Source organism: Canis lupus, chromosome 17 (genome assembly GCF_003254725.2).
Source record: "Canis lupus dingo isolate Sandy chromosome 17, ASM325472v2, whole genome shotgun sequence".
Lineage (NCBI taxonomy): Eukaryota > Metazoa > Chordata > Mammalia > Carnivora > Canidae > Canis > Canis lupus.
Window position 1 is genome coordinate 23,694,908 of NC_064259.1, and position 24,707 is coordinate 23,719,614.

The window sequence follows — 24,707 nt, forward strand, 5'->3', positions numbered from 1 at the left end:
GCCAAGCAGCTCATCTCTTGTTGAGAATCAGTGCTTTACTTAAGAAAAGCTGTAAATCAAACAACGGAGCTGTCCAGGGAACTGAGAATTTAGCTCTTTAAACATTTCCTCCTATAAATATAAATGGTTGCTTTCCTCTAGAGAAACCTTCTATGCCTCTGATCTCTGAAGGACTGGAGAGAGTGCCAAGAGGATCACTATATTTTCTGGTGAACATTCCCGATCACCTTAATCTCTTCACTGACAATCTTCTGATCTGACAGAAATAGAGGTTATTTTGCCCCCCCCACCCCCCACCCCCAGTTTATAAAGTATTAGGGAGGAGAGAGTGGATCAGAGGGAAGAACAGAACACCAAAATCCCCAGGGAGGTAGACGGGAGGGGGAGAAGGAGAATTACTTTTAATACAGTTGCATAATCCATAATTCAGCAAGCTTTTCATTTCTCTTATCTTCTGAAAAACATGAAATTAAGTTCTAAGCAAAGTGCATAATTTATAAGAAGGCTCTGTGCTGATGATTCCCAAATCCCCATGCCCAGCCCTGACTTCTTACAGGAGTTCTAGTCCCACATTTCCAATCGCCTAGAGGATGTTGCTGCCTGGAGCCAGCTATTATCTCAGCTTCCCATGTGTAAGTGGAACTCAACTCTCCCTCCCTCCTCAAATCTTTGCTTCCCCAATTCTTCCTTTCTATCAAAGATACTTTAATCTTACTGGTGGAAAGTTCCAGAATAGCTTTGATTCATCCCTCTTCTGCCTCTGACAACAGGGTCTGCAAAGTTTCTCCGCAGTCGTCCTTCTCTCTGCCATCCCACTTTCCAACCCCTCCCCCACCTCACATTACCAACTCTAGTCCCTACATTCTAATCTGAACTTCACACCTCTACCAATTTCATCACCGTAAAATTCTATTATGATCAGACCTGTTGACAGCTGCCCATTTCTTCCTACAAGATGATTAAACACTCTTGCATACTCTCCAAGGCCCTCCTGTCACATCCTGATCCCATCCTGACCATCCAACACAAAATCTCTCCTCCAGAGAAGTGCCAGCAGAGCATGAGATCCATATTAGCTACTCCAGGAAGACAAGTTGGCTTAATCAAACTGAATTTGGCACCCCTCACCCATGCTCCATGTCTGGAATGCTCTCCTCTCATCCTGATTATCCAAACCCCACTCATCTTCCAGAACCCATGAAGGCTCAGCTCCACCAGGAAGTCCATACTCATCACCCCTACTCAGTGTTCTTTGCCCCAATACACTTAGACTTTAAGCCCGCACCCTCTTTTATTATTTCTATTAGCTAGTGTAATGCTTATAGTGCTTTCAATTTTACAGAGCACTATTCTACATATATAATCTTATTTGATCCTCTCAACAATCCTGTGAGGTTGGATTCATCCCCTACATATCAGCAGGACTCAAGACTGTTTAAATGAAGATCATGAAGCTAATTGATGCTGGTGTCAAGTCTTGAATCCCCAAGTTTTGACTCCAAATCTTGTATTTATGGTCTTCCTTAAAGACTCTAAGTTCTTTAAAGTCAGGAATCACATTTTGTAACCATTGTATTTATAATTTTACAAAGTTCTGAACACACAGGGGTCTCTATGATTATTTGTTAAATGGAGAATTGAAGTGAAGGAGTCAATGAGCCGTTAAGAAGTGAGCAAATGAACTTGTAAGACACACTGTGTTCACCATGGCAGGTGGTTATTAAAGATGGAGAGGTCTGGACCTATATCCATTTTCATATGTCACATTTTTATTCCTCATTTATTCTTTGTTCTTTTCTTTGTTGATTCAGCAAATATTTACTGAGCACCTCGTATATCCCTCATACTGAGACAAATGAGTTAAGTACTCCCATATCCCAGTATCCTACCCCAACCTAAATCCTACCCAAATAAGGTAGAGGAAGTACAGTTTTCATGTATGTAGGTAAGTAAGGAGATAAGAATTTATCTGTCTATCTATCTGCCTACCTATCTATTGCCTCTGTCTAAACAATTGGTCCCTGACTAGCTATAATGATTAGAACAGAAAACCAGAACAGAGCATCTTGGGTGAGTTCACTATATAGCCAGAAAAGAACCAAAATACCTTGGGTTTTCCTTTGGAGTAGAAATGAAAATACATGTAATCTTATCATAGTCTCTGAGGCATATTAGTTAGAAGTAAACAGCTCTTGTCATAATCTGCTTGTTACCAAATGTGTAAGAATCAAAGAAGGTTATCATTTCTTTTTACTGCTCTGTGAAATTCTGACTGACCTTGCAACTATTCACAGAAATAGCATCTTCCCAGTAATGCTTCAGCACCAGGCCTGGAAATAGGTTAGAATCACAGAATTTTAACATGAAAGGGAGAGTAGAGATTAGAACTCACTTATTTCATATGACAGAAACTAAGACTCAGAAAGCTTAAGTGATTTTCCCAGGTTCAAACAGGACAACTAGGCATACCCTAAAATGGAAACTTACTCTCACAATTCCAGAAGTCCTTTCCCTCCTTCCATGCCTTAACTGACATTGTCATTGTTCAAACTTCATAGTTAATTATTGAAATAAGGACTTTTCCTGCTATGAAAGTAAAATATCTTATAATGAATATCTTAAGGGTTTAGAAATCATCTTTATGACTTAAAGTTCTTTGACATTAAAAAATAAATAAATAAAAGATTTGCTATTTCCATGTGGAATTCTTAGGCTATGCACAATGGGATGACACTGACTTTCTGATGACTTTAGCTGTGATCAAATAGGCTGCTTTAGTCCATAATATGTACAGATTTCTTTCAGTCCCTTCTTTTATTTAATTGTATTTCCTACAAGATAAACTCTAATTTTGAGTGCAGTTAGATTTCAGCAAGGATGACATGGGGAAAAAAATCAGAGAAAGTTCCTTTATTAATAAAACAACATAATAATAAAATTGAAGATAATGTGTAATATTTTCAATGCTTTAACCATGTGCCAGGTGCTATACTAAACGCTTTTTTTAATTATCTCATTTATTCCTCCTAAGAACCCTATAAAGCAAGTGCTATAATAATCTCCACCTTATAGATGAAGAGGCCAGGAGCAGAAAAATTAAGTTATTGTCTTGCTAACTTAAGATTTTGTAACTATAGTAAGTTCTGAAGCTGGCCACCAAACCAAGAACAAAATCCACATTCTATTTTCTTAACATAATGCAGTGTTGCTTCCTTTCAGAAGTAAATGGGTTAACTAATGTTCACCATTCTTAAAAAAAGAAAAAGAAAAAGAAAAGAAAAAAAGAAAAGAAAAGAAAAGAAAAGAAAAAAAAAGAACCTTTCAGAGCCTCCACTCTGAAAAGGACACTGCTGCTTCTGATGATAATTGAGTATGAGATTGAGTACAGAATTACACTCCAGGCTGGAGGATTATACTTCTATCAGGATTTACACAGCTGGAGCAAGATAATTCTCCCTCTTTCTGTTTTAACAATAAAATGTCTTCAGTAAAATAGGGTAACTGATACAGGTAAACCTGCATATATAAAATATTTTGTTTTTCACCAAAGGAGAAGTCATGCTGATTGTGGGTCCTTCTCTGGAATGCCACCACACCATATGAAAAACCCAAACATAATTTTGTGTTGCAAAATACTTCTTTGATGTTACCAAATGTTCTCATTACCTATCAGGGATTGTTTACCACTTTATTCCTTTCTGAATTTTCACATTTTCTGTGGACTGAAATGTAAACATCACTGTTTATGCTGGTTCCTTAAAAGTACTTAGTTTTCTCCTCAGTCAGAATCTTCACGAAAATTACACTTAATTCTGAACTACATTTCTTCCCTAAATATTTAAGCACATAAATGATCTCTAGCCATCCTGGCTGTCATTTTAAACTATTTGACATTTATTGTTTTGAAGAGAAAAAAGGTCAGATACATCAAATCTGTATTTGTACTTCTTGACATTATTCTCCAACTAGATTCTTCCAAATTATGGTATTGAGACTGATGGGGGGGGGGAGAGAGGGAGAGGGAGAAGGAGAGAGAGAGAGAGAGAGAGAGGAGAGATGGGGAGGAGGAGGGGAGAGGATGGGAGAGGGGGAGGAGAGGGAAAGGCAGGGCAGGGGAAAGGAGGGGAGGGAAATTAAGGGAAGGGAAGGAAAATGAAGGACAGGGGAGAGGAGAGGAGAGGAGAGGAGAGGAGAGGAGAGGAGAGGAGAGGAGAGAGGGAAGGAGAAGAGAAGGCAGGCAGAGGAAGCATGGGAACAAGTGGGGCTGGAACATGAAAGACAGGATTTGTGGAATGGAAGGGAATGCATGACATGGTGATCTATTTAGCATGATCTCTAGTCACTCTTCATGGGATGGATGGAGATCATCTGACCCTACTCCTGGGCTCTCCATCCTTTGCCTCTGTCTGGCCCTCTACACATTTGTCTCCTTATCTCAGAGAAGGGAGAGGTTTTCTTTCTCCCTAGTCACTCCTGCCTGTGGTTCTGCCCATTCCTACCTCAAAGCTGCAATAACACAAGTTTTCTCAGTTAAGAGCCTCATTGTGCTCCAAGATCAGACCACAGGGATGGAAACTTGGCCTCATTTAAAGTCTACCTCTTAAAAGGAGAGGCATCCAGAGGAAAGAAGCAAGCATGGTTTGTCCTCTGAAACCCAGAGTTTATGAGAAAGAGTGCTACAGGTAGCTAGAAATATTTATTCCTTCACAGTACTCCTCATAGTTTCTTATAGATTTCTGCATTAATCTGCACATTTAATATGCCTGCCTCACCAGTCTGCAAACCCTATGAGGGCAAAGTGTTGGTCTGTTTTGCTCAACATCGCCCATGAAGCACCTAGCACAGTGACTTATAAACCAAACTACTCAATAATTATCTATTGAATTAACAATTAAAAAAAAAGAAAAAAAAGAGCAAGCAAGAAAGAGGAGGAAAAAGAGAAAGAGGAGGAGATACAGGAAATTATCTAGGGTATGTGGGATAACTGACTTCATGTATCTGAAGGGCCTTCATGTTGGAGAACAGATAATACGTGGAGGCAGAATGACATACCACAAGCAGGAACAAGACCAAGAGATAACAGATATAGAGTTAAACAGGCTAGGATTCAAATACTGGATCCTTCTCTTACTAGCAATGTGACCATGGCCAGTTACTTAACCTTTCTGAGCCTCAACTTATCTGGAAAATGGGAGTAATACTAAAATCAACCTTACCATGTTAGAGGAAATAGAATGTGTAATACTATTCAGTAGTAGTTACTACTAGTATTAAGTCAGAGAGGAGCAGAATGTAGCCACTATCAAACATTCTTCCAACAGTTCTGTCCTTCAAGTCCGGGGCAGCTTCATAAAATAATGATCCCTACCTCCCCAGAAGTATTTAAAAGGATAAGGTGGCAAAAACTCTATCTTTGTCCTTCTCCGACTGGCTTACTTCACTCAGCATAATACCCTCCAGTTCCATCCACGTTGAAGCAAATGGTGGGTATTTGGGAAATATCAGAAAGGGAGACAGAACGTAAAGACTGCTAACTCTGGGAAACGAACTAGGGGTGGTAGAAGGGGAGGAGGGCGGGGGGTGGGGGTGAATGGGTGACGGGCACTGGGGGTTATTCTGTATGTTAGTAAATTGAACACCAATAAAAAATAAATTAAAAAAAAAACTCTATCTTAAGAAGCAGACAGGGCCTGGATAGAATGCATCTTAGACTTGTAGCAGAGTCCACACTGTCCAGATTGAGTGGTCCTGCTATGCAATTATCCCCTGCCTTACTGTTCCTGAACTTCCTTTCTCTTCAGTGTTTTCCTTCCAGATTTTATGAAGAAGAGTCATCCTTAACACATATTTTCTTCATTCTGCTAAACCTTCTAACATCATTGACATTTCATTCTCTTTGTCTTCTCTTCTTCCTTTCACAAACTAAACAACTACATAAGTACATTTTGCTTCCATTTCTTCAGCACTCCCTCTAAACTTCCTTCTGCCTACACCTGTTCCCCCAGAAGGCTCTGGGCCAAACACAAGGCCTTTCCACACCTTCTTTGGAACATCCGTCTCCCTTAGTTTCCATGACACCACAATCCAGTGGCTTCTCTTCCTTCTTATAAGTTCTTTCTAGTAATGCCATTGACTCTATTCCATTGTCAAATTATGAGCTTTCCTAAATCCAAGATGTGACGTTCCTTCCTTTCTTCTTCCTCAGGAAAATGCATCTGTTCTCAAGAATTAAACCACCAGGCCCATATAAACAGCACCCATATTGCATCTTCCACCTGGACCTCTTACCTGTCCCTACTTATAGAAGTTTCCTATCTTCATGTACATTCCAGATGACCTGATCTTCAGATGTCCATGAAACTCATTGAGTCAGGCACTTTCCTCCCCAAACCAATGCTCTTCCCAACTGTCTTCTTTTCAGTAATACCACCAGACTGCAGGGTCTCCACGTCAAAACCTTAGACCTTTGGCCCTTTCTTCTTGTTCCTCTTATACCTGGGTGTCTTTTGGCCCAGTTCTGAGTCCCTTACTCCTGAGCCAGTGCAATAGCCTTTCAAGGCTCCAATCCAACTATCAGCAATCTGTGTAGTCCAGGATCCTGTAGCCCAGGATCTCAATCCACCACCAAGTAACATTTCTTGAAGAATCTGCAGTCAACACACATTCCCATACTCAAAAACAAAAAACTTTCTGATTTGTTCAGCATCAAATGTAAATTCCTGGTTCAATAAGCCAGGCTTACCTCTAACTCAGATTATCTGACTCAGCACCCAGCCTTTCAACTCCCAGGATTCCTTAGAGTTCTCTGTTCTGGCTAGTCCTACTTTGTTACATACACACACACACACACACACACACACACACACACACACACACACAGTGTCTGTGTGTCTGTCTCTCTCTGTCTTACTCCCTGTCTCTCTGTCTCTCTCTCACCAATAATTGTTCCTCCTCTGGGTGGTATTTTGTGTTATCACGCTAATTTGTAAGGTCCTTTGCCCTTTTCTTCTCTCTAATTCTATACTCTCTCCAAGATGCTGTTTCTCAAATCACCTCCTTCTGGAAGTTTTTATCTAACTCACTTCTAGCACAATCACAAAAGAAAACCATCATTCTTAGTAGATGTCCTGTGACCTGACCCCCTGCCAAAAAGGCAGTAAGTTTATTCTTTCTGAAATTCCAAACCTATAATTTTCTGTCTTGGAGGAACTTCACCCCTCCTTCCAGGCACTGAGCAAGTAGAATTATCAGCCTTTCCGGATATGGTTTTTGAGACCTAGAGGAATGGAATGAAGCTATCTCTAATTGCCCTAGCAGGAACTGACATCTCCAAGCCTCCCCTGAACCACTATAACCATCTGCATCCTTTCTTCAGCATCAAGTACTGCCATTCCCTGGAATTATTTATTAGCATTCCTTGTCTGCCTCCTCTCCCCCACCTAGTTTGTGAACTCCTGGGAGAAACACACTTTGCTCCATTCAACTTGGTAAGTGCTCAGTTAAAAAAAAAAAAAGTGAACCAATAAATAAGCATTTCTTCAGGCAGAAGTCCAGATTTATAGATACTTATACAGAGGATTCCCCTGTCTAACTTCCATTTGGTGAGCACCTCTCACACAGATCTAGATGGTGTATATGGAGAGAAGCCAACATGGCCATGATCTCAAAGTTCATTTTGTAGGCTTTCAGCCATGATAAAGTAACAAGCACTCGACTAGCCCTTTTGTAATAAACAACTGTGAAACTGGACAAAATATGTGGGAAAAAAAAAACTGTTCTCATGGGATAATCAGTAGAACAGGAGAGAAGGAAAATAAATGTGGTAGGCCCTAGCACTGTCCTGATTTTCTGCCTGGAAGCAGTTACCACACCCTGACATGGGAAAGAGGAAATAAAAGAAAAATATTGTTGATGGAAACTCTGATTCCAAAAAGGAATGAGGGACTTCCAGTGCAGCATGATGGAGTAAGCCCACTAAATTGTATTTATCCTTCTGCTTACAACCAAGAACTCTGGACAAAATACAATAAAAGAAAGCAGGGGTGGGGAGACTCTGAAAAATAAATAGAACAAGGAATATTGAGGAAGAGAGTCAAAATCTGGAAGAGCAATTGATATGAAGGTGAGTCTTCTGTTTTTACTTCTTTTCTCTTGCATCTGTGAACTAAACATGGACACCCAGCAAAGCTAGGGTGATGGTACCAAGGATGGGTAAAATGCCCACAGAAATCTTTTCTTTTTGGCCACAAGGCCAAAAAAAGAGAACCCTGTGATCCAGAGAGTACAAAGGGAAATCTCTACTTCTTTGTTTTTTTCCTCCTTTTTTCTCCCTCTCATCTCATGATAGTGAGCTCTCAGCAGAGTCAGCATGTGTGGCAATGTCAGCAGCCACAACTCAGAGAACCTATTAGAAACCACATCTTTCAGGTCAGGGGATTGGGAAGAGAGGGCACTTCAGGCCAGAGTATCAAGAGAATTCCTGATTTGTTTCTCTTTATTATCTCCCTATTTCCCCCCAAGAATAGCCCCTGTTGCACAAACTGTGCATAAGTAATACAGATAGGTAAAATTGAGCTTAAGGAAGAATTCCATAGGGAAGAGACAGAAATATGCTAATTCTGTGAAGAAACTGGCCTAGGGTCCCAGCTCATCTCTGAGCAGCACATGTATGGACAGACTCAAAGCAGCATAATAAAGGCTTTAAGAAAAAAAAAAAATAAAAAAAAAAAAATAAAAAAAATAAAAAAAAAAAAAATAAAGGCTTTAAGAAAAAAAAAACAGATTTAAAATACACCCAGGTCTCAGACCAAACAACATGATGTTCAATCATGAATATGATGCAAAATTACTCAACATACAAAAGCAAAACAAAACAAATGACCAGTTGTGGGGGTTTTTTTAATTTAAATTTTGCTAGTTACCAAACAGTGCAATATTGGTTTCTGGAGAAGAATGCAGTGATTCATCACTTACATACAATGCCCAGTGCTCATCACAAGTGCCCTCCTTAATCCCCATCACCCATCTAGCCCATCACCTGCCCACCTCCCTCCATCTACCCTCAGTTTGTTCTCTATCATTAAGAGTCATTTATGGCTTGTTTCCATCTATCCTTTTTTTCTTTCCCCTTTCCAAAAGTTCATCTGTTTTCTTTTTTAACTTCCACAATGAAGTAAGATCATATGCTATTTGTCTTTCTCTGACTGATTTATTTCACTTAGAATAATACACTCTAGCTCCATTCATGTCATTGCAACTCGCAAGATTTAATTATTTTTGATGGCTGAATAACTATAGAAAGAGCCCAAATGTCATTGGCTGAGAATGGATAAAGAAGATGTGGTATGGATACACAATGGAATATCATTCAGCCATTATTATTATTCAGCCGATTCTTAAAGGTAAATATAATCAACAAATGCCAATAACAAGATGATCCAGATGTTAAAATGATCAAAGACTTTAAGAAGCTATCTGTTGTAACTGTGTTCCAAGAGGGAAAAGTAAAAATTCTGGAAAATTGATGAAAAGATAATTCTAAGTAGGGAAATAGAAATTATTTTTAGGAGAACCTGGGTGGCTCAGTTGTTGAGCATCTGCCTTTGGCTCAGGTCATGATTCCAGGGTCCTGGGATCAAGTTCCGGATCAGGCTCCCCACAGGGAGCCTGCTTCTCCCTCTGACTATGTCTCTGCCGCTCTCTCTGTGACTCTCATGAATAAATAAATACAATCTTTCAAAAAAATATTTTTTAAAATAGAAACCTTTAACTGAAAAATATATCTAGTAATAATAAAAATTACAGCAAAATGGAAACAGAGGAAGAGTCAGTAAACTCAAAGAAAAAATCTTAGAAACTGTCCGATCTACAGAACAGAGAGATAAATGTTGAAAAAAGAAATCAGCAGAGTCTCAAAAGAATGTGAGACAGTAGCAAAAGATCTAAAAGTTGTGTAACTAGAGTCCCAGAGGAGGGGAGAAAGTATTACTGCAGAAAAAAATGAGGAAATAATAGCTGAAAACTCACCAGGTTTCATAAAAGATGTAAACTTACAGATTCAAGAATCTCAACAGACTACAAACAGCATATGGTCAAATAAAACCATTCACAGAGTCATCATAATCAAATAATCAAACTTCTGAAAACTAAAGAAAAAATCTTGAAAACAGCTACATATAGGGAAGAACAATTTAATGGCAGAATGCTTATCAGAAACTATGAGGGACAGAAGAACAGCATTCTTAAGGTGTAAAAAGAAAAGACCTGTCAAGCCACAATTCAGAAATAAAGGTGAAATAAGGACATCTTCAGATAAAGGAAAATTAAGCAAATTTGTTGTCAGCAGAACTGCTCTAAAAGAAATGAAAAAGTAAGTTTTTTAGATTGAAGGAAAATGACAAAACAGGAAATTGGAACTTCAGAAACCAAGGAAGAGTAAGAAAGTGTTATATATCTGGATAAATATAAAGGACTAGTTTGCCCCTCTTAAATTATATAAATTATATAAAATATGTATAACTGCTAAAAGTTTATACACATAGTATATATATATATAGCAGAGTTTTAAATTATGTAGATACAGCACTTATGAAAACTATAACAAAGAGGGAGGGCAAAGGGACCTATATGGTTATAAGGCTCTATATCTTACTTAAAGTACTAAAATGTCAACTTGAAGTAAACTATGAGAGTTTATATATACATATATATGATGTATAGGAATGTGTATATATGTATATATAACTATAGCTTACATATATAACACATAGATGTAATCTCTAGAGCAACCATTAAAATAATAATACAGAGATATAGCCAAAAAACTAATACATAAGTTGAAACTGAAATACTAAAAAATACTCAAATAACTCAAAAGATGTCAAGAGAGCAAAAAGAGGAACAAAAATAGAGAGACAAACAACAAAAACAAAATGGTAGACATAAATCCAACCACATCAATTATAACATTAAATACAAGTGGCCTAAAAGACCAAGTAAAAGACAAAGACTATCAGATTAAATGTTTAAAAATCACACAATATCCAATAATATCTTTTCTAGAAGAAACTCACTGTAAATATAAAGATATAGGTTAAAAGTAAGAGGATGGAAGAGATATACCACAGAAGCAATAATCAAAAGAAACCTGAGAGGCTATATTAATATCAATCAAAATAACTTTCAAAATATGAGTATCACCAGGAATAAAAAGACATATTGTACAATAATAGAGTCAAATCATCAAGAAATGAGTCAATCCTAAATGTGTAGGCACCTAATAATAGGGCTTCAAAATACATGAAGTAAAAAAATGATAGAATTGAAAGGAAAAGTAGACAAAACAAAATTTAGAGACATTAGGAGTCCTCTTTTGGTAATGAAAAGAGCAAATAGACAAAAATAAGTAAGGGTACCAAAGACCCGAACAACTCTTAACCAAATTGATCTAATTGACATTGATGAACACTACACCAAATAATAGCAAAAAAAAATGTTCTTTTAAAGTGTGGAACATGGAACATTCAACAAGATACACCATAGTCTGAGGCATAAAACAAACTTTAACAAATTTTAAATAACTCAAATCAAACCTGTGATATGTTCTCAGACTATATCAGAATTAGACTAGAAATCAAGAAGAGAAAGGTATCTGGAAAATCTCCAAATATTCGGAAATAAAAGACACATATATAACTATGAGTCAAAAGAACACCAAATGGAAAATTTTTAAATATTTTAATTGAATAGAAAGTAAATTTCATTACAACATAACAAAATTTGTATGATGTTGCTAAACTGAATTATTAGGGAAAATTTTTCCATTACATACTTACAATAGAAAAAGAAGAAAGGTCTCAAATCAATGAGAGCTTTCAACATAAGAAACTAGAAACAGAAAGAAAATTTAAACCCAAGGCAAACAAAATGAAGGAAAAATAATAAAATAAGAGCAGAAATCAATGAAAATGAAATAAAGATAGCATAGGAAATAAATATCACAAAAAAGTGTTTTTGGGGGGGAAGAAGTCAATACAATTGGTAAGCCTCTAGCCAGAATGACCAGGAAGAAAAAAGAGATGATATAAATTACCAATATCAAGCATGAAAGAGAGGACATCACTACAAACCCTACAGACATAAAAAAATAATAGGGAGAATATTGTGAACAATTTTACTTGCATTAATTCAGCAATATAGATAAAATGAACCAATTTCCTGATGAATACAAACTGCTAAAGTTCATTCAAAAAGAAATAATCAGAATAATCATATAATTATTTTAAAAATATAATTATAAAACTTTCCAGCAATGACCATACCAAGCCAAGATGTCCTCACTGGCAAATTTTACTAAACAAAAATTCATGAAAGAAAAAATTACCATTCTCTTCCAGGAAAAATTGAAGGAGCACTTCACAACTCATTTTATGTACCCAGCATTACCCATGCCTGTCAGAAACAAGAAAACTACAGACCAATAATCTTCATGAACACAGATGCAGAAATCGGCAACAAGGTATTAGTGAGCTGATCCAGCAATACATAAAAAGGATAATACATCATGACCATGTGGGGTTTATCCTGAGAATATGAAACTAATTCAACATTTGAAAATCAAACACTCTGATTCATAATATTTACACCTAAAAAAGATCATATTATCTCAATAGATGCTCACTGTCAGGGAAGCTAGACACCAGGTTACAAGGTTGCTCCAGCAGCCTACAGACAGGAATTCCTGGAGAAGAAATGAGACCTCCCACCCCTAGCCAGCATCAGCTTGCTAGCCTTTTGTGTAAGGCACCACATAAGAAGATGTTACAGCTCCAGTCAAGATTTTAGAGGACTGGGACGCCTGGGTGGCTCAGCGGTTAAGCGCCTGCCTTCAGCTCCCAGCGTGTCCTGGGGTCCTGGGATCCAGTCCCACCTCGGGCTCCCTACAGGGAGCCTACTTCTCCCTCTGCCTGTGTCTCTGTCTGTCTCTCTCTGTGTCTCTCATGAATAAATAAGTAAAATCTTAAAAAAAAAAAAAAGATTTCAGAGGACTGCATCTTTGGTTGTTACTGATTGCTATCTCATGAGAGACTCCAAGCAAAAAACACCTAGTCAAGCTACTCTCAAATTCCTAACTCACAGGAACTATGAAGGATAAATTGTTATTATTATTTTGAACCACTAATTTTTGAGCTAACTTCCTATGCAATATTAGATAACCAACACTAAATAAAATATACACTAAAACCACAAGATACTGCCACAAGTTGACAGTATCAAGTATTCTCAAGAATTCCCAGACATTACTGGTGGGAGTATAAAGTGGTATAACTGCTTGTAAAAATAGTTTGTCAATTTCCTATAAAGTTAAACATACATTTACCAAAAAATCCAGCAATTCCAAAATCAATTTAAGAGAACTGACAACATATGTCTACACAACGGCTTATACAGGGACTTCCTGGGACATTAGAAATGTTCTGAATCTTTATCTGGATAGTGATTATATGGATGCTTTATATGTGAATTATAATCAAGCTATACATGAGATTAACACATTCAATGAACATCACTGTATTAAAAAATACAAGTAAAAATTAAAAAATAATTCTCTGATGTTGTAATGCGAATTATTATGTCCCACAACCAGAGATTCATTTTCAGGAAAGTTTGGAATTGGGAAAAATTACAATGAAAGGACCTCATTTTGAGAAACCATGGGAAGAGGCCACATAACCACTTTTCAGGACTACTGACCTCTTAAATGAAGCCCAATGCCTACCTCAAAATCTGGGACCTGGCACTACTGCTCCCTAATGCCAAGGATTGGTTGACATTGTGAATTGATAAAGTAGAATCTCAGCACTTTTTATGATCTTGTACACATTTGTTTTTCTACTGACTTACATATTTCTTTCTGAATAATCCAGACTAGAATCTTTCACGTAGGTTATTTTATATAATGTTCACAGAGACTCCATGAGGTAGTCAGGACAAGTTCTGTATTTCCTCCTTTTAGAATGAAAGTCCCAGAGGTTTGACGAGCTTAAGGAAGATGTCAGGAAGATGACGAGCTTTGACAAGATGTCAAAGCCAATCAAAGGCCATCATAATAGGATCTAAGTCTTCTAGCTCCTAATCTAGTGTTCCCTCCACCACAGAACACTTCCTTAAATTACATGGTCTGAAAATGTGGAAAGGATCTATAAAGGAGACCTTCCTGTGCCCACCCTCATGAACCATATTCCAATGAAAATGGAATAAAAGATAAATAAGAAGAAAAACAGAGTCAATAGTTTAATGTTTCCTTTTGACTTCATCTGGCTAGTTGCCTGATTTCCTTTAAGCTTGCTTAGATTTTCTTTGTTTTTGTTTTTAGATCTTCTCTTTAGCCTTTTCCTTACTCCAGGGAGTTCTCACTGCCCACCTCTCCATGTACCTGTTGCTATGTCACCACAAAAGTAGAGTTCAAGAAACAAAGACTCTTAATTAACCAAGTGGTTGGATATATCTGCCCCAATGGAGCTCTCCTACTGCCCAGTTCTGGGACTTCCCACATTCTGGAATGCCTATATTCATCAAGTGAATCTGAGAGAATTTTCCTTGGAAAGGATCCAAGATTGTAACAGCCCAGCTAGAAAGTTCGTCACAAAATTTACTGAATAAGAAAAGTTGTTTTGTGAGAAATCTGACTCAGCCAGAAAGGTATTAAGATACCTCCTATCTCCTCCCCACCTCCCCACCAGGAAAACACTCTTTTATACAGCTCCCTTCTCACACCTTGGCCCATGTGAAAAAACCCAGGCCATCACTAGGTTAAGAAACACTGGCCACACCCTAGACTAGATGACTTTAAGAAAGAAGATACCCCTAGTGCACCTCTTATCACATAACCTCTGGACCTATAGCCATCCTCACAAAAATGCCCTATTCTCCTCCTACTCCCAGGCAGAAATAATGTCCACATGCATCTTTTAAAAGCAATGGCTCAGCCATGGCTCAAAAAAAAAAAAAACTATAAAATGCTATATGGGTGCTTCACAGCCTCTTTTAGGTTGAGGCACTTTCTGGAGGCAGCCTCCTACTCAAGTCCCTGGGCTATGTGTCTCCATGGAATCTGAAAGGTCTAAATGCTCTTAATGGGCTCATGTCCATGAACCGGTTGGCACCTTCCATCTTTCTCCTGCCTTCCACTCAACAAGGAATGGTGAAGCCAGAAATGTAAGGAAAGGGCACAACTCCAGCTAATTATAACAAAGAAATTACCAGGTGTCAGTGAACCAGCACCTCTCTCGCACAGAGGGGCTTGAACTGCACACATCACTCTCAGTTAAAAAAGATCCACCATCTGAAAACTACTGTTCTGTAATGCTTCTATCTTTTTTCTTCATCATTAAACTTCATACTTTCATAAAGGTAGGGCTTGCTTTCTTTGTGTAAAAAAACAAAATAACTGGATTATGAATATGCTGCTTGAATCTCTGAACCAAATCCAAGGTCAAAAGACCTTTGAGGATATAATTGATAGAAATGAAATAAATACCACACCTCAATTCTCCTTACCCACATTTCTGGGTAAGACAATAGGAACTATCTATCACCCTGGTCACTCTCCCCATTTCCACTGGATCCCACTTCTTATCTCAGAAATTAGAAGTTAGTTGCATGGGAGCCCACAATATTACAACTGCTGCTGCCAGGGTCACCACATGTGGCCATACATAAGGAGTGCACAACCCCAGATGGCACCATTTAGATAAACTAAAATGTATATGAAATTCTTGGAGTTATAGAGTATACAACCTGCACAACCAGACACTAGAGTGTTGCTGCTGCCAGGAAAAAATTAATGGTTCATATTGATGGAGCACTTTATTATGTCGGACACTGGGTTACAGATTTACATGTATCTTCTAATTTAATATACATGACATCTTGAGATAAGAACTATTACTATCACTATTTTGCTAATGATGAAACTGGGACTCAAAGATTTTAAGAAAATAAAAGATTTTAAAGAACTTTCTCAAGTTATGGGTATTGAACACCAAGTATTCATTGCATGGGCTTCTGACAAGGATAATGTAAAGCTTTTCATCTATTTACATGTCTTTGTTATTTATAATCTGCATCTTGGGATGATTCCTTTAGTGAAAAGAGCCATAATTTGAAGGCAAAAAAAATATGTAGTACTAGTCAGTATCTAGCACACAACATCTAGCATCACATAACCTCTCAATACATACGTGACAGTTTCTAGGTGTGCCACTTTTACCTTGAAAAAATGTTATCAGGGCATCTGGTGGCTCAGTTGGTTTAGTATCTGACTTCTGATTTTGGCTCAGGTCATGATTTCACAGGTTGTGGGATCAAGGCCTGCATCAGCCTCCACACTCAGCAGGGAATCTGCTTGACATTCTCTCTCCCTCTCTCCTTCTGCCCCTCCCTATTTGTGTTCTCTGTCTCTGTCTCTGTCCCTGTCTCTCTTTCTCTAAAATAAGTGATTTTTAAAAAAGAAAAAGAAAAACTCTTATCAAATAGCTGGCTTCCAGTTACTCCATTTATAAAATAAAACAAATACTTGCCTTCTAAAAGATTGGAGAAAAAAATAAATTTGAAAGTTTTTTATAAAGTCCCATTCAACTGTAACAGAATATTAATAATGGTTATAAAGAAAGTCAAAATGTCTTTTATGAATCAGACTGGGCCAATGCCCACTAAGTGAGGTTATCAGGCAGTAATCCTAAGAATGGCAGGGGCTACAACTTCTGCTGACATAACGTTCCCTCTTTTCCTCTCCTGCTCGCAAGCCAGTCACCCTTGTCCTTCAGAAGACACACTTTCTTATAAGAGCATTCATGTTTATTAATGATAACACATTAATCATGCACACATGCACACAAAGCCCTCGTGGGCTTTTCTTCTTTTTCTTTGGTAAATTTGTGAGAAGATCAAATGGATTTAGATGAGCTTCATCTCTCTAACAGCCATATATATTCTCAGCATGTCACAGGGTTTTCCAGTAGCCAGTAGGAATCCACCAAATCCAGAAATGTTCTTATCTTCTCAAGATCCAGGTCCTTCTGCCCCGCCCAATGGCTTGATGACACACACACACTAGAGATGCACCTTAGATGCATAATACCCTATGTGAGACCTCCTCCCCAGTGGATAGACAGACAACAACCTAGAGAAATACTCAGTGTCAGTTTGGGAGCAGAGGTAAATAAACCCAGTAATTTCAAAATATTTTTTTCACTTAGCAATCTTCTTGTAAGCATGTGTCATCCAATTTCAAAGATACATGTGCAATTCTTGTCTTTTCCGACTAGAAACACCAACATCCAAAGTCTCCTGAGAGTTGAATTCTGAAAGATCCTGATTCCTGCTGTGGTTCCCCATCCCAGCTCCCCTGCCTGTTGCAGCTTCTCAACATTTCCAAATACAAAAGTGATTAATTATGAATGCTGTGGCTTATCTGACCCATATCTCACCTGACTCTTTGCTCCCCTGGAATTCCATTCCATAGTCAGAGGAATATCAATTTCAGAAAATAAGGTTTCCCTGATATCTACCCTGAAGTTTCCTTCTGCGAGTCTCATCTTATTACTTCTATGGGCCACACTATATAACTCTTCTCCTTCATGGCCTCTCCCTCTTCAGAGATTTGTAGATTGTTACCATGGCTTTCCCTTCATTGCCACTTTGCTCAGCCATATATATTTAATTCTTTTCATCTTTCACCATAAATCGGTCCCTTCAACTCTTAAATCAGCTCTCTGCTCTTCTCTGGACTAGTTCCAACTCTCCCAATTCACCTCCAATAACTGATATCCCTTCTGGGAGCTCAAATTTCTTTTCTATCTTCCTTGGCTCTCTTTGCCCTCTCCAGAAATGAAATCGGAAAGGACTGACAGATATGTGAGGTGAAGGGTCAGATGGATTAAATTGCATACCTCTACTTTAAGTTTCTCAGGCCTCTCCATGGTACATGTAAAATCCCCAGTCATATCCCCCTTTCCTGGAGTGAGCGGGGGGTGGTGCTTAAAGAAAAACAGGTCCTCTTATCCCACAAGTAAATATTGCTTGGGGGATGGCAGAAGCAAGATGACAAACCAGGTTACAAGTTGAGGCTGTGACCAATGTGGCAGCCTCCAGGCAGACATCTTTTCTGAGGTTTGGACTATTCCAGAATGGTACACCAAAATTCACATGGTCCTAGCAATGGTCTTTCTACTTTTCTACCCCTTCTACTCTCCATGAATGAGTGCTGTGGGGAGCTGTCTCAGCCTTTGAAATACCGATCAAAAATACTTTATGAATTCAAAGCAACCCACGAAGAAAAAAACATTAGCATGTCATGCTTTATGAGGGCTCTCAGGCCTCCTCTCATCCTCTCGGATGTCCCAAACCACAAGCAATACAAAGTTACTGCTTTATCCTGAACTGGGTGCTTTTCCATTTCTATCACATCCCTAGTCAGAGTCCTGTTCAGATTCAGGAAGCTATCTTCAGTCTAAGACAAATGGGTTGCTGCAGGCCACTCACCACAGGGGCAACTGGCAGTACACCCTTCCTCTCCTCTACCTTCCTCACAGTTAGCCCTATCAACATGCTTGTGCCCCCTCTAGACCAGGCCACCAGTCCTTTGGACAGAAGCAGAGAGAAATTAGGTGAGTTGTGCCTCTTTTCCCTTTGTATATTTGAAGATCCTACAGCACAAAAGAGTTAAATGCCTTTTCTACAACACAAAACTATATAAAAAAGAATAAACCCATTTCCTTAAACACAATAAACAGTAAAATCAATCCAAGTGTAAGAACCTAAGCTTTAATTTTCATACAGAAAAAAAAAATGAATGGAACCACGTGATTTATGTTGCCCCAAACATGGCACATGATATATAGCAGGGTATGTCCACTCCCTCCATGGGGAGGTCTGCAGTGGAAACCATATCTGAATGAGGCTGAGGGCAATACAGTGGTAAGGGAAGAGACTAGTCCTGCATGGACTAGTCACCTAACTGAAAATAGTATATGCCTCAGAGCTGGAGAGACCAGCCTGTTCCAAGTGTGATCACCGCAAGGCCCGAAGTGCTTTTCAATAAGCTGTCTGTCTCTCTGGAGGTCATGGGGAGCTCATCCAGTTACACTTAGTGTCTTATTTGATCCCATCAATAACCATTTGATCCCAATGCTGCTGAAAAATACTTGGCCAAAATCTCTAGCCTTGTTAATGACAGAATCCTGGCTCTTTCTGAAAACAGCATTGCTGGATGTGTCAAATGATGCATAAGGCCTTGGTCCAACTGCAAAATGGACTAGGATGCTGAGGGAGGACTTGAGACACTCAGAGCTCCCCTACTGTCAGTAGCAAAGAACCTCTTGAAGTACACTCCTCTCTACACGAAACTCCCCTGCTCAGCAGCTTCAACTCCTTACCTAAGGCTTGAGTGGAGTATATTCTTCAAATGCACTAAGCAGGTGACTCTTCAGAGACACCCACTGATAACTTCATGCAATCTGCCTGTTTATAGTAGGAAAGTTCAGGGCTATAGAAAGGACCCCTTTTATCTGTCACCAACATCTCACAATAGCCAATCTAGACTGCTGGGCCTATGGTCATCAGACAAGAGGTGACAGGAAAGCTCCAGAGATGCTCATAGACATGAAAGGAGAAGAAAATCCACATTTCCAGAGAAGTAATTTTTATATTCATTACAAGTACATGAGGCGCTAAAAGAGAATGTGGCATGTATAAACCACAGAACCCGGGATGACATTAAAGCACAGCTGTTCTTCACAAAAGTATCTGTGGTGAGACAACAGTATTGGTCTCCTATCTCAGTTCACAGAAGGTACCATCAAACTCATCAGACCCTGTCTCTTACTATAAATTCTGCCTCTTAATATAAATTCCAGCACTGAACACGAAAGAGTCGTTTTAGGTGCCAATGCCACCAATGCTAATGCTGAAATATGCATCCAGACTCTGTTTTCCTTGGGGACCCACATACCAGTATTTTTTTTTTTTTGTGTGCAAAGACTGAAGAACCTCAGCTCCTAAATATCCCTGCTGCAGGAGAGTACTGGGTGTGTGTGGGAGTATGCTGGGACAAGCACAGCAGATACTTGTAGCTCTACAGTGGGCTCTTTTCAGTGCTTCCCATCCAATTAATACTAGACATTAGTAACCAACAGAGCATAAAAATTTCATTTATTTCCGATGATGAGAATGATAGAAAAGATGCTGGGTTTGCTCAATGGAATTAGTGTAGGCTTTTAAAAGGCACGATTTCTTTTCTGTGCTTTCTCATTCATTTACATTGTACATTTTATTCACTAAGCCTTTCCCCAGTGGTCTTAGGAGAGAAACATCCATTCAAAACCACCTGGTTTTCCAGTCAAAGAACACTATGGAAAGAGTTAGAAGTAAGTGCCTACACACACACACCCCCAACTCAGTGAATGGAGAAGAAAATGAGAGTAAATGAAACAGAAACCTCATTTCAGGAGTCTCCAGCAGAGAGACCTGCAGTGAAACAGGCCTGCCAGAGACTGTCATCCAGGGCTGCTGCTGCTGCAGACATTCTAGCTAAGAGTTAGAGGGAAGGGGAAGGGGAGGGCAGGAGGAAAAAGCGAATTCAACTACTGTCTCTCCTGCTTTCATGGAATTTTGGCAACTTTGCTCTCTCTCTCTTCACATCTCCCTCCTGTCCCATGTTCCTTAGTCCCTCTGGGGCTCTCCCAACAGTATCTAAGAGGAAAAACAAGGGTCTGAGAGCGGATTGCAGACTGGGGTTGGAGATAGGAAGAAGAGTTCTACATTCACTGAGAAAGTGTACCACATTCTTCACCTCTGTGGCGGCCAGGAAGAAGAACTAGGGGAAGGGAAGAGGGACAGCAGTATTGGATCTAGAACTAAGCTTGGAACACGGAAATAATAAGGTCATTTCAACCGTCTCGGAAAGAGGGGGGGGGGTCATTAGAAGTGCATCCAATTTTGTCTAGGACCTGGTGTAAGTTGGTAGAAGAAAAGGCATTCTGCCAAGAACAGAAAACTTTTCTCCCAACTTGGTTGCTGGAGGAGAAATAAAACCCATGGGGAGTGACTGTGTCCAAGAAGAAAATAAAATCTAGTCTAATTGGTAGGGTAGTTTGTGGAAGGAAGAAAGAGCCAAGGACCAGAGGCTGCGGTTTTGGAAACAGGGATTAGTTGATAAGTGGTTGCAAACTGATGTGCCCCAAAATACAAATTCCGCCACATTCAGGCGGGAGCTGCTCACCGGTCCCCAAGATCTGGAAGAGAAGGCGGGGCTGGGAGGCGCGGATCGCCGCGGACAGCCTTCCCTCTCTGCCCACTGCCGAAGCCTTCTTCTCAGGCATCAGGCGGATCCTCAGCCGTCCTTCGCCGTGGCGAATCCACCAGCTGAACAGCTCGCTGAGGTTGAACTGGAGCAGTCCCGCAGTCACCTCCTCGGGGGAGGGCCCGACGCAGCCCTCAAGGATCGCCTCCTCTCCCAGCTCCAGCACCAGCTGCTTGGCGCGTCGGAGCTTGCGGACCGAGCCGCCCTTCAGCACCCTGGTCAGCGTCCGAGCCTGGGCCGGGGCCGGCGAGCTGGCGCCTTCGGCCCAGGAGACCCCGGGCGGTGGCCCCAGCAGCCGAAGCAGCGGGGCGCAGTCGAGGGCCAGGGAGCCGCGCGCCTCCGTCCAGCCGGCCCTGGGCTCCGAGGAGGACCAAGGCGGCAGCAGCAGGTCCCGGGCGTAGACGCGGAAGAGCGAGGGCACGACAAAGTCCACCGCCAGGCTCTTCCTCTGCAGACGTGAGTAGCTGAGCGGCTCCCGAGGCTGCAGAGCCGGCCCCGTGGCGGGTGAACCCACGAGCTGGCCGGTCCCGGTCCCGGTCCCGCTCCCGGTCCCGCTCCCGGTCCCGGCCCCGGAGCCCGAGGCTGTCACTGAGAGCCGCAGCAGCAGCAGCCCTAGGAGCCCTACGGATCCCATCCCGCCAGAGAAGGGGTGTTTATACTAGTGTCCCCACTAGCTGGGATCCAGCCTCGCCCTTCACTCCCCCTCAAATGAGAAGGGTCTCCAAATAGTCCTTAGTCCGGAACGGCTCCTTCCAGCTGATCTCGGGGGTATTGTGCGTGCACTCGACCCTCTCGCTTTCCTCCAACTGCAAGGAGGCAGTCCGGAGTCTCAGTACAATGGGGCTGGAAGCCCAGGGGCGTGTCAAGAGACCCTGAGCGCCTGGGGCTCCGCAGCTGGGACCCTGTGCCTCTGGCGCGCAGCGACGAGCGCCGCGCCTTCGTCTGTAGCTCGCTGCGCTCCGGAGCCAGAGAAACTACTATGGTTGAAGGGAGGCGGCAGTGGGGGGCCGTCCTCTCCTGCCCCCCGCGGTCTGAGCCGTGGTCTGTCCGCCTTCCAGCAGCAGCCTCCAATCCTCCGCAACTTTCCAGCTGGGGACGATGGCTCCAAGCGCTCTGCTGTCCCAGCCCCTTCCTCTGCGCTCCGTTGGGCTCCTGAGCTTCTCTCCCCTGTGGAGGGGAAAGCCGCGGGCAGGGGTTGCTCTCTGGGGCGCCCTCCTGCAACCCTCCGCAGCCTCAAGTCTGCAGATTGACCTGCTCGCTGAACTTCTGGGCTTGAATCGAGCCCCCGCGCTGTGCAGCGGAGGCTCGGGCCGCCGACGTGCCAAGTTTGCAGCGTCCCTGCTCTCCCGCGTCTCGTGTGCTCAGAGTTCTCGGGCACCGAAGCGGCCCCGGCCGCAGCAGCCGAGTGGAAGCATTCCGGGCAAAAGAGCCCCAAATCTCGCTGCCCCCTCCTCACTCACCGGCAGCCGCCCCCCCCCCCCCCGGCTTCAGGTGGCTGGGCAGAGGGCGGCCGGAAGGCGCCTCTGTGCTGTGCGGCCCTCCGGACAGCAGCGACGGGATGTGCCAGCTGCCTCCTCCGCTGCCGCCCCCGGAGCCGCTGGATCGCATCTGCCTGGGCGCCCGCCACTTGCAGCTGGCGGAGGCGCGAGCTCGCGCGGGGGGCGGGGCCGCGGCGGGGGCGGGGCGGGGGCGGAGCTCCGACGCCCACCCCCCGCGCCCCGCCCCGCCCGCACCCGCCAGCCAATGGCGCGGCGACATGGGCTCCTATGCAAATCTGCAGAGGCCTCGGCATTCATTGAGAAAAGCACAGGGCCCGCCCCGCCCTCCCTCCACCCTCCATCCCTCTCGCCTCTCTCTCCTTCCTTCCCTTCCTCCAGATTCCCTGCCCTATTTCTCTGCTGTGTGAACAGGAGCGTGTTTTGGATTAAATGGGAGGATTGGAAGAGGCCTTTGCAATCAAGCACTCTCCCTAATTACGCATTTAAGAGATTATATGGGTCCGACTTCAGAAAAGCTGGTTCGGAATAAAAGTGGAGGCAAGGGGAAGGGAGGAGTGGGAGGAGGGGCTGCACGAAATTGCCAAATCCGAGAACAGCCTGGATTAAGGCCCTGAGACCCGAATCTTCTCTGACCCTTCCATTATTTAAAGGCATCCCTGGGAAGCTGGCGGTTCCCCCATCTACACGAGAAAAGTTAGCAGCGTGGGGGTAGAGAGTGGCTGTGATCTCTTAGAGTTCTTCAGCTGCAGCAAGTACATTTCAGACCTGTCAGTCATCCTGCGTTTTCTCAGAATAGTGCTTGAACATGTGTCACCTCCTTTAGTCTCTGCAAGGTAAATATTTTACATTTCAGCTTTAGAGTTGAGATAACTGAGTCGCTGAGATGGTAACTGATTCTCCTTGGGTCGCATAGTCCTACGTGCATCCCAGGCCCTCACTCAAGGGCTCTTATTCATACTGATCTACTTATTCCTCCATAAGTAACAGGCCAAGAAGATCTAGGGGTGATTTAGCTGCAAGGAATAATGACGGAACAATTGCTCACAGCCTTGGGAATGAGAGTTCATTACCAAGAGCATTTTTTATTCATCTGTAAAGACTGTATCTCTGGTCTCTCTTTCCCTTCATCTCTCCTGAGCTGTCAACACGGAACTCAGATAATGGCTGTGTTTATAACAAGTGGTGCGCTAGAACAAGAGACAAAGCTATAGTCATAGGTTCACACAAATCCATTCCGTTCCTTCTTAGCAAAGGTTGATTGTCAGGTCTTGTGCTATCCGAGCAGAACAATAAGGCAAGATCCTCCCTTCAGGAGCTCAAACCTGGAAGACAGCAGGAAAAGTTCCTCATAGAGTCAAAGCACAGAGTGGAGCTGAATCTCTCTCCCAGAGCTGCAGAGTGCTGCAGTAACTTGTCCCTTGCCTCATAGGAGGGGGTGACCAAGCAGGGCCTCTGATCTCCCTGGCCGGGCTTCTTAGAGCATTATGGTATTGCCTTTGGCAACCGGAAGACCTAATAACAAAAGAAAATTAATTCGAGGAATGATTTGTTTCCTGCAGTGTGTTTGGCAACTCACTTAATTTACAGGTAACTGGCTTCTCCCTGGAACTCAAACTGACTTTACACTGACTTTACAAGTTTAAGGACAAAGAATGATCTGACCCAAGAAGAGAAAGGATGCTCCTACCATGGTACAGGCAAAGATGGAGGGATAAAGAGAAGAGGAAGGAAAGGGTGTGGAAGTTAATACTTGGAAAGGATATGTTGGTTAATACTTTCCAATGTGAGCATATACGTTTGGATTTTCATTAGATTTCACTGGCATGCACACTAATAGAAGAATAATT

The 24,707-nt window shown here is 41.8% G+C and overlaps 1 protein-coding gene across 1 annotated transcript in view; it reads right to left on the bottom strand.

Moving 5' to 3' along the window:
* ALK (ALK receptor tyrosine kinase) overlaps nt 1-22,794 on the bottom strand; it is a 680,397-nt gene extending 657,603 nt beyond the window's left edge. Inside the window, exon 1 of the mRNA XM_035700451.2 lies at nt 21,281-22,794. Coding sequence (XP_035556344.2) covers nt 21,281-21,995 — 715 coding nt within the window. The 5' untranslated portion in view covers nt 21,996-22,794. The remainder of the gene's footprint in view (nt 1-21,280) is intronic.
* Between the last annotated feature and the right edge of the window lie 1,913 nt (nt 22,795-24,707).